The sequence below is a fragment of the Dromiciops gliroides genome, chromosome 1 (genome assembly GCF_019393635.1).
Source record: "Dromiciops gliroides isolate mDroGli1 chromosome 1, mDroGli1.pri, whole genome shotgun sequence".
Taxonomy (NCBI): domain Eukaryota; kingdom Metazoa; phylum Chordata; class Mammalia; order Microbiotheria; family Microbiotheriidae; genus Dromiciops; species Dromiciops gliroides.
Window position 1 is genome coordinate 271505878 of NC_057861.1, and position 17583 is coordinate 271523460.

At 37.9% G+C, this 17583-nt stretch overlaps 1 protein-coding gene across 1 annotated transcript in view; it reads right to left on the bottom strand.

Moving 5' to 3' along the window:
* Nucleotides 1–17583, bottom strand: part of LOC122734357 (aspartyl/asparaginyl beta-hydroxylase-like) — a 182034-nt gene that overhangs the window by 40189 nt on the left and 124262 nt on the right. The window contains exons 16-17 of the mRNA XM_043975119.1: nt 14481–14579; nt 11247–11336 (exon numbers count right to left, since the gene is read on the bottom strand). Coding sequence (XP_043831054.1) covers nt 11247–11336; nt 14481–14579 — 189 coding nt within the window. The remainder of the gene's footprint in view (nt 1–11246; nt 11337–14480; nt 14580–17583) is intronic.

The following is a 17583-nucleotide window of genomic DNA, read 5'->3' on the forward strand; positions in this document are numbered from 1 at the left end:
ATTTATGAATGCTTTGTCACTAGTGTGAATAATTACACAGGCTTCCATGGATCCTGGCAGGATTGGTTACACTAGGGAGAAGACAAAGTCTTACTTCCTCTATGAGATAGCAGGCGAAGTGGGGGACTCAGGCCTACATCACTATATAGTATCACAGGATCCAGCCTCACATTCATTCCAAAAGGTGGGTTTACCAGGAAAATACAAAGGCTCAGTTCACAGTGTGACATCCAATTTAGTTAATTGGTTGATCTATTCATAACTGTTGTATTAGAAGACAACACCACTGATGGTGGTTTTTGTTGGTATTTATGAAAGTGGCTAACATAGTGTTTGGACCTCCATCCTTTGTACACTGAACATAAATGGCAGATAAGCTCTGGGTAGCCGCTGCTTGCAAGATCCACCACTGTTCCTAGTTCTGCCACTCTAACTTAGAAATTACATGCCAATTCTGCTCTAAGAGGAAAATGCTGCTGCTTCATTATTATTCCCTAGCAGTCAACAGCTACTACAAAATATCTTAAATTGAGAATGCTTTATTTTCTCCCTGTCTACCTTCATTTGACTGGCTTCATCATAGAACAACTGTCTAAGATGCTAAATAGTGTTCATCCTTCATAAATGTCATGCCCAGATAAAGTGATTCCATTCTCTTTCCTTGGCTTCTCTTCACATTACGGTTTTCTATCTTCCTCTGCTCCCATTATCTATATGTCTGCTTCTTGCCATCTTCATTTCACTTTTGTTAAGAGCTAAAATTCTAGCTAGTCTGTCTAAAATATCCAATGAGTGGTCGCCAATAAATTATAAGCTTTAGCAAGAGTTAGACTTTTAAGCATTTATTAAAGAGAATAAGAATTTGGTAAAGAGAGAGAGAAAGGCCTAGATTCCTATCTATTAAAGGGAGAGCGCATTTCTAGCTCCCCTCTCCACCAGCGTCCTCAGGAAAGAGCCTGAGACTGAGCGCCAGTCTCTTCCTTCCTCCTCCCACTAGCCCGCATCACTTCCTGACGCCAAAGAAAAGACTCCTGGTCTTGCCCTCAAAGACCTTCGCTTCATGGGTGGAACTCTTCTACAGTAAGTCTCCAGCAGGTGGCGTTATTCCAATCATTACACTTTCTTATTTTGAGCTGTTTTCTTTTCCTTTTCTCTAGACTCACTTCCCTTTTATTTCCTTTCTACCCCAGAACTAGTAGGTACCACAGTAGCTAAAAATGCTAAAGTTGGAGTCAAGAAGACATGAGTTCAAATCTTGCTTCAGATACTTACTAGCTGTGAGACCCTGGGCAAGTCACTTAACCTTTCGCATTATCAATTTCCTCATCTGTAAAATGGGGATAATAAGAACACCTGACTCACAAAATGGTTGTGAGGATACTATGACAGACATAAAGAGCTTTGTAAATCTTTAAAGTGATATAAAATGCTATTATTATACTAACTTTATTAGGTTCCCTTCACTGACACAATCCCTCTCAAAAAATATTGAACACTGGGGCAGCTAGGGGATGAAGTAGATAAAGCATTGGCCCTGGAGTCAGGAGGACCTAAGTTCAAATCCAGCCTTAGACACTTGACACTTACTAGTTGTGTGACCCTGGGCAAGTCACTTAACCCAAATTGCCCCCCACATACACACAATATTGAACATCACCCAAGAGGTAAAATTTAGACAAAGAATATCCAAATACCCATCCCCCCTGCAACCTCCCCCTCGCCACACACACCCTTTGTTGCTATGAGTGACACTGAACCACCAATGGAAGTGGAATTTGGGAGTCTTGGCATGTAAAAATCACTTTGGTATGAATTGAAGTCTTGCTGGATGTGAAAACTTTGGACAACTCTTTTCTATTTCTATAGCTAAAATTCTAGGCTAGGTCTTTAATACCTAACTCCTAAGTAAGTGATGGAAACAACCCATAGCTGGTTTCCCTGCCTTCTGTTTCTTCCTTCTCCATTCTATCCCATACAAAAATCAACTTCCTCAAATGTCTGATTGCAAGTTTCCAGAGGGCAAATGCCACACTTTTCTTTGAAGCCATCCCGCTTTGGTATCTAGAAAAATATCTGGCACAGAGTAGCTATTCAGTAAATGTTATAGCCCACAAAAGAGGTCATGTGAAGGTCACATGATTTTCTATCGCTACAATATCAACAATAAGAGTTAATTCCTATTTCATGTTCATGATTTAGTGCACATACAAAAATACATTTTGTCATTTGTGATGTCTTCCATTCAACTTAATAGAAGGTGTCCTTAAGTCTTAGTGTATTTTTAAACTGTAACAGCTTTTGGAACACTCTCTGTATCAGATTTTATTTCACACTTACCATGTGCAAAGCAGTATGCAAGGTAATACAAAGATGAAAAATACATAGTCCCTCTGCCCTCAGGAGCTTTTTTTTTTTTTTTTTTTTAGGGAGGCAATTGGGGTTAAGTGACTTGCCCAGGGTCACACAGCTAGTAAGTGTTAAGTGTCTGAGGCCAGATTTGAACTCAGGTACTCCTGACTCCAGGGCCGGTGTTCTATCCACTGCGCCACCTAGCTGCCCCAGGAGCTTATATTCTAATAAGGAGATGGCATATGTAAAAATAATTATGATATAAAATAAGGCACAGTATAGGCATATACAATAAATACATACTAAGTGCATGAGTGAGGCATAAAAATGCTACATGAGGTCAGAGGGGGAAAGATCATTATTAACTAGGAGGATTGAGAAATGCTTCATGGAAGAGGTAGCATTTGAGGTGGGCTTTGAAGGAAAAAGAGAATTTCAATACATAGAGGAGGGGTGGGGAGAGGAATGAAGGACATTTCTGGAAATAATATAAGCAAATGTACTTGGTCAATAGTTGAATACCTCAAATATCTGTGATTTCATGGGTAAGGAGACTCCTTCCATGACATTGAATGAAACCTTTAAATGACTTAAAGATAATTTTAGATAACTGCTATGGTTAAACATTATATCTGGCTATGGCCAATTTCTCCAAGCTTAACCAGGTTGGTCTACATAAAATGGACCAATAGTCTATCCTTTGTCCTAGGCTTAACATCTTTCTGGCTTGGTAGGACCTGACAGAGCTTGCACCCTGGTCATACAGCCTTCAAGAACACAGGATGTCCTGAAGACTATCAAAGTAGGCTTTCAGTGGATATACGAAAGCCCAGAAACAGGAAGATGCAGATGAAATTGAAGCGTTTCGTTCTTAAACTTTTTGTATGTCACAGACTCCTTTGGCAGTCTGGTGAAGCCTTAAGGACCCCTTCTCGGAATAAGGTTTCTGAATCCACAAAATAAAGTACGTAGGATCCTATGAGAAACCAAATATATTGAAACAGTTGTCAAATAAATAAAAAAAAAAACTTCATTGATGCCAGTTTAAGAACCCTTGATCTGGTCTAACGGGAATGGAGTTGAGCAATATAAGGTTATGAGCTGGGATACTGCCAAATTGTGAAAGGCCTAAAATACCAGGCTAAAGAATCCAAGCTGAGGCAACTAGGTGGTGCAGTGGATAGAGCACCAGCCCTGGATTCAGGAGGACCTGAGTTCAAATCTGGCCTCAGACACTTTACACTTACTAGCAGTGTGGGGTTAAGTAAGGAAGTTACTTAACCCCAATTGTCTCACCAAAAAAAAACAAAACAAACAAACAATAAAGAATCCAAGCTTTATTTGGTGGACAACTGGGAATCACTTCATGGTTTTGAACAGAAGAGTGACATGAGCCGGTCAATGCATAAGGAAAGCCTGGTAGTTGTGTGAAAGATAGATTGGAAGATGGAGAGAAATGGCTATAGGCTTTGACAACAGTTCTATCAGCTAGGAATGAGAGCTTAAATCAGAATGCTGGGATTGTATAAAACCCAAAGGAGCCGAGTCTGGTTCTCCTGCAGTATCTGTATATCCTCCAGGGCTTAGCACAGCTCCCTGCACATAGAAGGTCTGCATGGATATCAACTACCATGGAAGACTAGGTAGCTTTGTGGGAAAGGAGGGAGGGGAAATGAAGACATCTAGATAACATCAAGGGATGCTGAATGAAAGGCAGTGCCACTGACAAATACTCTGAAGTTGGTGGGGGAGGGGGGAGAGCAGAATTTGAGAGAAAAATAAGCTCAATTTTAAATAGACTATATTTGAGGTGCTGATCAGACATCAAGGAAAAGATAATGGGATCACAGAATTTAGTGCGGAAAGAAATCTTAGAGACCATCTAGATGGCCCAGGCCCCTCATTTGAAAGATAAGGAAATTTTGGCCCCGAGGTTAAATGACTTTCCCAAGGTCACACAGATAGTCTGTGGAAGAGGTGGGATTTTAACCCTGGTCCTGTTGTAAGGAGTTGGTAACAGGTGTCTGGAGTTTGGAATAGAGGTCCAAGCCAGAGATAAAGATCTTGACAATTATAAACTCCTTGAGGGCATGAACCCTGTCCTCATGAATTCCAGGATCAAATAAAAAAATCTTGTTTGGCTTTTAAGGTCCATCATAACCTGGCTCCTTCCTACTTTTCCCGTCTTCTTATACATCCATCAATCCCCTCTGCCAACTCTATGACCTAACGACACTGGTCTGCTTGCTGTTCCTTGAACATGACACTCAGCCCCCTTATTCTGTGCCTTTTCACATGCCCCCCATGCCTGGAATGTTCTCCCTCTTTATCTTTCCCTCTTGCCTTGACCTTTTTCAGATTTCAGAAAAAAAGCTCACCTTCTGCAAGAGGCCCTTCCCAGTCTCCTTCAGTTCCCATGGCTTCCCTCTGAGACCGCCATCAATTTATTCTGTCTATCTTGTACACACAGAGGTCTTTGCAGGTTGTTTCCCCCAACAGAATGTGGACTCCAAGAGGGCAGGGACCATATGGCCATATTTTTGCTTTTCTTTGACTCTATTCTTTTTTTTGTATGTGAGGCAATTGGGGTTAAGTGACTTGCCCAGGGTCACACAGCTAGTAAGTGTTAAGTGTCTGAGGCTAGATTTGAACTCAGGTCCTCCTGATTCCAGGGCTGGTGCTCTATCCACTGTGCCACCTAGCTGCCCCAGGTATTTAATAAATGCTTCTTGACTTGACGCTTCATCTTTGTATTTCCAATGCCTAAGACAATGCCTTACACATAGCGAAATGCTTAAAAAATGTTTTTTGAATGCAATTGGAAGTCATCTGCATGGAGCTGAAGCTGTAGGAGTGAGGTTCTCAGAGAAAAACAAGAAAAAGGCTTCTTTTTATAGTAGTATATTGGTTCCCTGTGATCTCTTTGCAATGAACAACTACCTCTCTACTTTTCATATTCACGTTAACTGAGTTTGTAGATCAGTCCCAAATATTCAAATCCTAAATTCTACATAAATGGTTTTGTAGAGAACTGGTTTGGGGTTTTTTGTTTTGATTTTTTTATTTGTGATTGAGAAAATGAAAGTCTCTTTCCAACCAAGCTGTGAAAGACGACATGGATTTCCTGTATCTGCCATTGGCCCTGGTTTCTGTAATGCTCAAAGACAAATTAAATGTGTCTTGTGTGACAAATGCATTTATATCAATCAGACGCGGACATTTATTCAATGTTAGACAGATACTGTCAGCAAAATCTTGCCTCTGTCCGTCATTCAAAGGAACTGAGGGTCATTTCCATCTCAAAAGGTGGGAACAAGCCAAAATACTTATTAGTCAGCAATTTTGACTCTCTTCTTTCAATTCATTCCTAACACCACACACTATTTCAGCTGTCAGAGTGGCAGGTTGTATAGGAACAGATACAGAAAAGTAGAAACACATACAGAAAATACTGTCAGTTATCTAAACCTCTACAAGCTCCAAATAGGTTCATGTCTTTTGCTAGTAAATTCCCTGTCACAAACCACCCTGATTTTTTTGAATCCATAATTATCCACAATTGGATCCATGCTTCTGATTAATTTTAGAAAAATCAAAGCTATGTTACATTTAGCTATGTCTGTAGTATAGATACATAATTTAATTGTAATAAACAATGATTCAGCTTTCTCCTTTGAGCTCTAATCCAAGGACTTTCAAGGAGTGATCTATGCCCAGGTAGCCCCACACATTTGTTTTAGACATCAACGTGAATTGTTTTTTCATAAAATTGTAAAAGTAGAGCAAGATGGGACCTTAGAGTTCTTTGATTAAGTTCCCCTCATTTTACAAAAGATTATTTGCTTAGGGTCACAGCTAGCAAGGGCTTGAGGTAGAATATGAAGCCCAGTATTTCTGATTCAGAGCCTATTCCAATCTCCAGTACTCCTCATTGCCTTTCTAGCTTTTAGAATATGTTGTCACAATTAATAATGTAATTTATGATTAAAGAAACAATGTAGTACTCAGGAAAAAAATAATTATGACAAAGGAAACATTCACTAAGTTTTTCTTCGTATGCTTCTTGTCAGTAGCTCTCAGAAATTGCAGCTATGAACACTGACCTAGCACTTGTTCTAGAAGCTTCAGAGCATTATGATGCCATCAACTGTGTATGTAAACAGATTATTTAAAATAAAGATCCTTCTGAAAAGACACCTATGTTTTTCTAATTTCATAATGAAGTTATGCTAGCACATTTTCAAAACAAACCTGGAATATCTGTTAAAATGTTTTCTTTAAAGTTTTATCCACTTTGCCTCTTTTATTAATTGCCAGATGCTTCTCTGACATGAGATAATGTCTATAAAGTGCTCTGTCACACATAAGGGAAATATAAATGTCAGCTCCTATTAATATTACTTTGCCTCTTTTGCTAATTGTCACACACTTTTCACTTCACAACAATGTTTCTCTTCCATATCTGCTGTAACGATTGGAATGATGCCACCTGCTGGATACTTACTGTAGAAGAGTTCTGCCCATGAAGCGAAGGTCTTTGAGGGCAAGACCAGGAGCCTTTTCTTTGGCGGGAGGAAGTGACGCGGACTAGTGGGAGGAGGAAGGAAGAGACTGGCGCTGACTCTGGGGCTTTTTCCTGAGGACGCTGGCGGAGAAGGGAGCTAGAAATGTGCTCTCCCTTTAATAGATAGGAATCTAGGCCTTTCTCTCTCTCTTTACCAAATTCTTATTCTCCTTAATAAATGCTTAAAAACCTAACTCTTGCTAAAGCTTATAATTTATTGGCGACCACTCATTAGATATTTTAGACAGACTAGCTAGAATTTTAACCCTTAACAGATGGCTGACCACGAAGAGGAAAGCTAAACCTCAGTCTTCTGATCTTCTGGTTGGGTAAGAAATTTCCCCTACCCTAACCTTTTAAATCTTAAGTACTGCTGAATTGCCAGGTGTTTTCCCTTTAAATTTTTTCGAATGGACCTTTTAAACTCCCTAATTACCCTATTTTTGATATTAGTCTGTTTAACCAGACAAATGGGAGATAAGATCATGTTAATGCTTTGTTTTTGTGGATTTTCTATTTTTCTTTTTATTTTTGTTAAAAGAGCCAGCAACTTACTCACACAAGGAAATATCTCTCCCTCTCCCAACCATGCTTTTTCAGAGAAACCTGAAGAGATTCCCGCAGCTTTTCCCAGTTCTAACACTAATTGTTGCTTTAATTTTGCATGCCTGGAGGCAATGACCCACCCTCTAGAAGCTTTTAATCCACTAGCACCTGGAGGCAAAGTGGGGGAAGAGGAATCCAGACCTGAGTTCAAAATCAAGTGTGATTCAAATTGTGCTGGTCCCTCCCCTCCTCTCCAGACCCCACCCTCTACTCCTCCTATGGCCAAGCCCATAGCTTCCCCTGCCTGGGAAGTCCAGAGATCTGGTGCGCATGCTCAACTTTTTCTACCTGCATTTGCAGCTTCAGGCTCAGCCCTTCCCCGGCCTGGCTGTGCTTTTGAGACAATCTTAGAAAACTCTTTAAATTCCAGATATGCTCGTTTTGTTCATAATTTTGCTAACCTGCTTTTGTCTTTAATTAGTAATCTTATAAAGCATTTGTATGGTGAAAAGCCCGACAGACAATATAGAGGGGTTAAAGAAGAAAAACTTAAGCTGAATAAGAATGACAATCAACATAGTTCAAGACTCTGCTTCTTTTGCCATGGAAGGGTATATATTTTACAGAAATGTAGAAGTAAGCAGCAAGGTATTGATATGAGTATTGGGGATTTTAGATATCGGAATCAAAAGTGTTCTAAATTCACTCAGATTATTAATAGTATCAGTTCAGAGGTTACATAGGATTTCTATGCTATTACATATACATTTTGAAATTAATGGTATGGGTTTATTTTCATAGAGATTTTAATGCTTTTGAGATTGTGTCTTATACTTAGTTTCTAAAACAAGGAGAATATTTGTAAAAGCTTTTTATAGTCATGTGATCAAGTTTATATTTTATAATACTCTTATTAATATTAAGTTCATATTCATTTAGATTTCCTTAGTTTGAATTTCACTGTATTTTATTGTTCCATGTGTATTTTCTTCTATTCATTTGTCTAATTTTGAAACATTGCAAGATGGTTTTGATTTTATTATACAATGTTAATTCTAGGAGTATTGTGCTCCCATATTCTGAGTTATTTGTTTTTGTTATTTTTTCTCAACTGATTATTTGATCAAACTCTTTAAAGCATTTCCCTAGCAAATTGTTTGCCATGGCAAGTGTAAATTGATTCTAGAAGTATTATTTTTGATAAGCATATTCCAAAAAAAAAAAAGAGGGGAACATTTGTAAAAGTTGTCTTTGAGATTGTGTTGTGCTTTAACTTGTATTTAAATATGTTCAGATTTTTCAAAAAAGTAATTGTATACTAAGTTAAAAAAAGGGGTATTATTTGAAATTGTTGCATAATTATATATTGTGTTCTGAGTCAAGATGTATTCACATTTTTTGCAATCATTTATTATCCTCAATTTTTAAATCCATATGAGACTTGGATTATGGGAACTTATCATTTAAGACATTAATTGCCTTTATTCTGAGTTATCAGATGCCAGTTGGCCAAGATGCCATCCAATCACAAGAGGAATACATGCAAGAGCAGACACTGAACTGTCACATGAGGGGAGATATACATGAAGTCAAGGTATGGCCGAGGGAACGGCTTTTGACAAATGTTGAGGTTGGATTCTCTTGGTTTAATATTTTATTCTCTTTTTCCCCACAATATTGTACAGATGGCTGGAAGTATTGATCCCACCCATCTCACTTCTACACCTGGCTTCTATGCTCCCTCCTATATGCCTGATGCCATGGACATCTCAATCCCATGCATCTGATTAAGTCTGACTCAGTTTCCTCCAATATGTTCGGTGGCATGGACGTATATTCCATCCACCTATTTTAAGCCTGGCATACTGTATGGGCAGTACATATTGCTCAAGTGTGGGAATGCTCATATCCCATCATTTCTCTGTTCTTTTATGGTAACCCCCATAATTATCTCAGGTGTCATGATAAATAACAGTGTTGAATTTGGCCTTGACACCTGTTACCAATTATATTAGATTTTTTAATTTCTCATAATGGCATGAGGATAATTAGGCAGATGATGCAAAAAGTGATGAAACAAAGATAAAAAATTATTTTTAATAATTAATATCGCAGCAATTGTCTTCTCAATTACCCTCCATAAGGGGGGGACTATAGTAATATTATAATTTTAAAGAATGTTTCAATTTTTGTTTTATTATATGTTTCATGTGTAACAACTAAGATTCTGAATTCCCTTAGACATGTTTTTGAGAACTTTCATTGTTTGATTTGATTATTGACAAAGCTATTTTAAAGTTGTGTTAAGCTCAATTTTGTAGGAAATTTTCCTGGCTGATTACCAGTATCCACACATCAACCCCTGAAAAGACTTCCATTCCACGACTACACCTAGAGGACATCTGAGAAAAGACTTTCAGAGACTTTAAATGAACAGCTTTGTTTTGTTTTTTTTTTTCTCTTTTCTTTTTCTGTTATAATATACACCATCTGTAATATGTATTTTCTGCAGAGGCCCTCCCTTTGCAAGACCAATGTCAAAGCGTCGGTTCATGAGGACAAAAAATCGCCCCTCTGGACAAAACTTTCCTCTCTTCCTTTTCTATATTGTTGTTCACATATTATTAGTTAGCAATAGTTATTATATTGTTTTTACTGTTCCGTCAAGGAAACATTTTGTTTCTTGAGGAACAACAGGGGGGACTGTAACGATTGGAATGATGCCACCTGCTGGATACTTACTGTAGAAGAGTTCTGCCCATGAAGCGAAGGTCTTTGAGGGCAAGACCAGGAGCCTTTTCTTTGGCGGGAGGAAGTGACGCGGACTAGTGGGAGGAGGAAGGAAGAGACTGGCGCTGACTCTGGGGCTTTTTCCTGAGGACGCTGGCGGAGAAGGGAGCTAGAAATGTGCTCTCCCTTTAATAGATAGGAATCTAGGCCTTTCTCTCTCTCTTTACCAAATTCTTATTCTCCTTAATAAATGCTTAAAAACCTAACTCTTGCTAAAGCTTATAATTTATTGGCGACCACTCATTAGATATTTTAGACAGACTAGCTAGAATTTTAACCCTTAACACTGCCTTCCCATGGCACTTTGAGAGAGAACTTGGGTTACTCAGCCAGCTTCCTGGCAACACACTGTGATGTCATACGTGAGAATATAAATTCTCAGGGAAAATTAGACACTCAAAATTTAGAACAGAGGTAATACTAAAAAGGACTCCTAGCTTAAATTACATACTATAAAATGTCTACACTTGATAATAACAGCATTTATATAAGTGCAAAGTGCTTTATAAATATTATCTCATTTGATACAACCCTGGAAGGTGAGTGCTATAATTATCCCCATATTTACAGATGAGGGAACTAAGACAGAGAAAATTAAATGACTTGCCTAGTGTCACAAACCTAGGAAGTATCTGAGATGGAATTTGAACTCAGATTTTGTTGAGTCCTTGTCCAGTGCTCTACCTACTCCACCACCTAGGTGTCTAACTGATATAATTTTTTTTTTTTTTAGTGAGGCAATTGGGGTTAAGTGACTTGCCCAGGGTCACACAGCTAGTAAATGTTAAGTGTCTGAGGCTGGATTTGAACTCAGGTACTCCTGACTCCAGGGCTGGTGCTCTATCCACTGCACTACCTAGTTGCCCCTGACTGATATAATTTTTACAGATTTCCATCAGCAAAATATTTTTTTAGTTTTTTCTCTCTTTACAACTGATTTCCTTTTTCTTTACCACTTCCTCTGTAAGAGAAAACAATGAGCTCATAAGATCATTACCTCTTTGTTCCCAACTCTCTGCAAAGCATCACCCAAGTGGAAATAAAAACGCCCATCATCAGTGCCAGGGTCACCAGATTCCAGTCCTTCCTGGTGAAAAAGTTAAGAAAAAAATCTTAGTAATATTGAATTAAGAGATTTCAATAAATAAATTTACTTTCTTTATTAATCTATATCTAAGAAAGGAACAGCAAACTAAGAAAGAAAAAGCTAATCACACTCACTCACTTAAGAGTTAGATAAAAAGATCCTGTTTCAACTTTGTAGTTAGTTTACGAATCAAAATTTACAACTCAGGACATCACAGTCCAGATCTTAACAATAAGGCAATGACTATCAAGGGCTGGGGCTGGTCATAAAATAAAGAAGATACTTCTCTGTGGGAGCGATTATGTAGTTAAGCCTGCAGTCCTTGCTGAGAGATTTAAGGTTCTTCCCTGCAGGAAAGGGCCTCTCTGGTCGTATTTCTGCCAAATCCCTTTTTCCTCCCTTGAATCCTACCCTATCAGCCAGTCTTTAACTATTATACTTGAACCAAAATACTTAATTACCCTTAGGATGTGTGAAGTGATATGGAGACAACCAAACGATATATTCCTTTTCACTGGAAATAAATTCATGCTGAGCTTTTGATAAAAACCACTTACAAAAACAATATGACAAAATGGAAATAAATTTGGATCTTGAAAAGATTGTTTCTCCCAATTGCTATTTAAAAATAGAACCAAAGGATTTAAAACTAGAAGAACCCTTGGAGATCTCCTAATCTAACACTTTCATTTTTACAGATTAAGAAATTAAAACCCAGTGAGGTGAATTTACTTGTCCAAGGTCACACTAATATTAAGGTGTAGAAACAAGATTCAAAGCCAGGTCTTCTGGCTCTAAATTCAGTGGTCTTTCCTGTTCACCATTCTGTTCAATTTTCCTTCCTTCAATTCAATCAATGATTAAAGTCTTCCTACTTCAAAGGTTTGTCCTTAAGTGCTAGAGATATAGGCAAAAAAAAAAGACACAAGTCTTCCCTTCATAGACCTCCTGTTCTGTTGGCTGAAAAGGAGATGTAAGCAGAAAGGATGAGGATGAATTGGAAAGTGGAAAAGAGTAAAAGGATATTGGTTTCAAGGAATTGCATTCTAAATTCTCCATATTTTAGGAGATGACTTCTTTTAAAATTCTATTATCTCCTTCTCTAGGGAGAGAGCAACATGCATAGTGGAGCTCAAAGCTGGTCTCAAAGCCAGAAGACTGGGGTTCAAGTCCTACCCCATGCATATACTGACTGGATCAAGTCATTTAACTTGAATAAGTCCCTTAACATCTTAGTGCTCTGGCAAACTCTCAATACTCTTAACTTGCAGAGAAGACATTACCTTGCATTTGTAGAAGGCACTTCCTTACTTAGGAATTCCTTCAACCAATCAGTTCTCAGAGCTAGGCTCTATCCCTGTGGCTATTATTTTTATAATTATTCCTGTTGCATTTATGACAAAATGTTGTAAATAAATAACTCTTATGCATTCAGAGCTTTGTTTTACAAAATGAGAGGCAGCCTGTGGGTAGTGGATCCTGAGTTGGCCTAGGAGAGAGGAAAACTTGGGTCTGTGTTCCACTTCTGACACTAATAAGCTGTGTGACTCCAGGCAAGTCACTTAACATCTTAGTGCTCTAGGCAAGTCTCAAAGGCTCTAAGTTGTGGAGTTCAGTACCTATATGCATTGGTAGAGAAAGTTTCCTTATCCAGGAACTTCCTTTATGAGTAAAATTCTAGGTTTAGTCTTTATTCCTATCCCTTTGTATTACAAAGCACAATGCCTACAACAAAGGTAGCCAAAGTGTTACCTTCATTTAATAAATGAGGAAACCTAAAGATTGAAAGAATTAGCTTGAAGAAAGGAGTGTATTGCAGCATTGGGAACAGCCAACACAAAGGCCAGTAGATGAAGAGGCCCATTTTCTTGGATCATAGAAAATGAGAAGTAATGCATACTGAACCCAGAATGGTCAGTTTTAAAGGGCTTTAAACATGAGACAGAAGAGATTGTATTTAACCACAGAGGTAATAGGGAACCACCAGGGTTTATTAAGTAGGGAAGTGACATGGTCAGATCTGTACTTTAGGCAAAACACTACAGAACATAGTCTTGAGTGGGGAGGGACCAGGTAAAAGACACAAAGGACCAGAAGAAGAAGGAGTCATGTGAATGCAAAGAAGGAGAAAGATATGAGAAATGCTCCAGAGGCAAAAATGACAAGATCTGGCACTGAATATTATATTATATATTGGGAGAGTGGAAATGATGAGTCAAGGATAAATAGCAAATTTGTGAGCCTGCATGACCAGGAGGAAAAGGATGCCCTTAACAGAGCTGAAGGAGTTTGAAAGAAGAGAGGTGGGAAGGAAGAAAATAATGAGTTCTGTTCTTAATATGCTAAGTTATGTATTGCACATCCTGTTAAGAATTCCAATAGGCATTTATAACAAGGGACAGTTCAACCCAGGAGAGAGAAGGAAAGGAAGCCCAAGACAGAATCCTGTGTCTCAAGATGGTTTAATGCTTCCTTAAATCCCAGGGAGAACAAGTGATATCATCTTTATGGAGGACTTTATGTACTTTGGAAGAGCCATAAAATTCATGGTATCATTATGTAATTTCCCAGCTAACCAAAGTCACCAAGGTCAAACATAAGTCTGACCACATCAAACACATTGCTAACATAACTTGAATGTTTTAGGTTAGTATGTTTTATTTAGACAGCCTCAATTCTTCACCTCATTTTACATGTGTTTTACATATCCCCATCCCCATCCTATAGCAGTGGCCATTGAGAAGCAATTTATAGTTGATTTTCTTAAGGGAAATAATGCATTGATTGAATTATTTTTTAAAAGGCATTAAAATAATTATTCCTTTCCTTTTTTATCTTTTGTCATTGACAAAAAGCAATAATATTGCTGATTTACTTTCAGAATTTTTCTTACGATAATTTCCCCATGCTCCCATTGATGTCTGCAGTATGCAATTTTGTATATAACACACTTTCAGTTGTAGAGTAAATTTATACAGTGCATATGGTGGTCACGGTGAAAGGGTACATAACTTGATAAAAAGACCCAGCAGCAAATGTCAATCAATGTAGAGTGCATGCCAATCAATTCACAATATATAATCAAGGTCATCCAAATGATTCCAAGGAATTTCAAGATGAAAAAATAAGGGCAGTGACAGTTACCTTCAAATAAGGGATGCTCTCAGCAATCTTGTTCTGGGCTTTCAGGATAAAACCATAATGCACTTTGGCAAAGCCATCATTAGGAGTCACATTCAGAACCTGTTTCCAAGAGAACAAAATAAAGGATCACAGTTAAAACCAAATTCTGGAAATGATTTTCAAAACATATGAAGGGCTGGCCTTGATGTTTTTCAATGCATTGGAACTATGAAGATTTAAGGTGAAAAACAAAAGAATTTTCTCTCACATCAAAGAATTTATTTATGTTGGCTCAATTATTTCACTCAAAACATGGGTTATTGATATTTCTGGGCAATAATTCTGATAGGTACAATTTTTTAAACAACAGAATGAATAGGTAGTTATTGAGATTAACATGGTCTACTTTCTGTATTGAGTGATTTGTGCAAATATTATTTCAATTCTGTTTCTAGTGATTAGGAACAATGAACTACATTTATGACAGTTACTGATGACTTAAATTTTTCAACAGAATAAATAATGAAAAAGGAAAATTCTAAATAGTTAGCATTTTATCTACATTTCCCCCCATACTTCAGCCTCCCCCATCCCCATCATGTTACAGGATAACTTTAAATTTTATTTTTTCTTCATTAATTACTGGAGAAACTTTATTACACAATCTGTGTGCAGTATTATATAAGGAGGAATCATCACACACAACCTTAATTAGGTTTAGAAATAAATTATTCCAAAGGTTTCTAATTAAATATTAAAATAATCAGGAAACAATCATTATTATTTACCTGTTTTAAATAACTTAGAAAAAAATCTATAAAACAAATGAGCAAATGGACAAATGGACTCTAACATTCCTCTAAAGGCTCAGAATAGGTTGACGTGAGTGTTCATCATGAGGAGAAGTATGGTTTTTTAGCATTTTTGCCCTCTTCTTATGCCTGGCTAGAAAAGGGCATAAGCATTGTGAGAGCTTCACATTTAAGCAGCAAAGGAATGGGGTGAAGGGAAGACTACTCCTACAATTGACTCTGAAAGGACTGACTGCCAGAACCAAATATTTTATCACCTAATTAATTTTATATTTTTCTCAAGCTGTGTGTGCTTTCTTTCCTCAACTATTTTTGTAATATTTGAAGGCAGGAATGATGTCGTTTCTTTAGTATTCCTCACTGTACCTGGCATAATTCTGCGCTCAGTAACTACCAGATGAATGGAATTGAATAAGCCACACGCACAAAGTATTATATCACACACCCCTACTGCTGCCATGCATTAATATTTCTGTTTCTGAAGTGAGATGACCAGCCTGTATGTCTTGGACAAACTATGGGCCACACCCAGACTGCAGGATCTTTGAAATGCATGAGTACAGTACACCCAAATCAAGTTGGCACTGAATGCAAATATTTACCAATCCACATAAACAAATTCACCTTATCATCTCTGGAATTAAGAGCAGGAACAAGTTACACAATGGAACAAGAAATGGAAAACATTATTTTACACAGGATGACAAAAAGTGAAATTATATTAGGGTTTTAAAAATTACATGAAGCAAAGTTCATGGGGATAACATTACATAAAGTACTTTGTAAAGTTTAAAGCAATATACCAGTCAGCTGTGTTTGTTATATCATCATCATCATCACCGCCACCACCACCACCACCAACAACAACAAATAAAAACACATTTTTTCATCAGGATATCTTTAGATAAGAAAAGAGAAATCTATGTTTTGGCTCAGTAGCTTGGAAGTGAAAAAGGAAAGAAAAGAACCACTCCAAAGAAAGCCACAGCTCTTGGATGTGATGTGAAAAAAATCACATTCTATTGATGCTTCACAGAAGTTATCACTGGAGACAATTAGGCCATGATTCATATAATTACTTCTGTATTTAATATAGTTAGATATAATTCTCTACAGATTATTCTTTTTTCTTTTTTTGCAGGGCAATGAGGGTTAAGTGACTTGCCCAGGGTCACACAGCTAGTAAGTGTCAAGTGTCTGAGGCCGGATTTGAACTCTGGTCCTCCTGAATCCAGGGTTGGTGCTTTATCCACTGTGCCACCTAGCTGCCCCTTGTACAGATGATTCTTTTTTTTTTTTTTTTTGGCGGGGCAATGGGCGTTAAGTGACTTGCCCAGGGTCACACAGCTAGTAAGTATCAAGTGTCTGAGGCCGAATTTGAACCCAGGTACTCCTGAATCCAGGGCCGGTGCTTTATCCACTGTGCCATCTAGCTGCCCACAGATGATTCTTAAGAGGAACTAAAGTGCTCCCTATCTCTAGTAAGATATTCTAGTAAGGGGGACTAACTACAAATATTCCAAAAAGGTTTATATAAATTACTGGATGACAGATTCATTATGGGCTATTAAGAGAAACTAGAATGTCTGGAATATTTCCTTAATCCCTGACAATGCTTTCAAAGGGACAACTAGACCCCTCTGTAAATACTTCCCTTGGGGCCTCTGTCAGAGCCCTAGCCATTTCAGCAGGCCTGAAAACAACAACGAAGAACCCACTATTCCAAAATTTTGCAAAGATGACATTCGCTATCTTGTGATGGGAACTGGTAACTTAAGTTGTCAAAATGAACTTGTAAATGATAGATTTCACAATAAACACATAACTAGTTTCAACACTTTTCATTCCTATATAGTCAAAATTCCAAATGACTTGTAGATATTAGAAATGCTATTTAAAAAAAAAAATCAAGGTCTCATTTTAAGCTCATCCTGCAGCAGAAGATTAATGTGTCTCTTTTCTTAATCAGGATGAAGGCATTCATTGGATCCTAGGATGCAGAGACCAAAGGGACCTTAAAGATTATCCCTGGGGCGGCTAGGTGGCACAGTGGTTAAAGCACTGGCCCTGGATTCAGGAGTACCTGAGTTCAAATCCGGCCTCAGACACTTGACATTTACCAGCTGTGTGACCCTGGGCAAGTCACTTAACCCCCATTACCCCGCAAAAAAAAAAAAAAAAAAAAAAAGATTATCCCTAATTTTAGGGATGGAAACAAACTCAGGAAAGTGAGGGGGCTTGTCTGGTGACACATAAGAAGAAAATAGCAGAGCTGAGATTCAAACCCACATCTTCTGATTCTGGATCCTGTG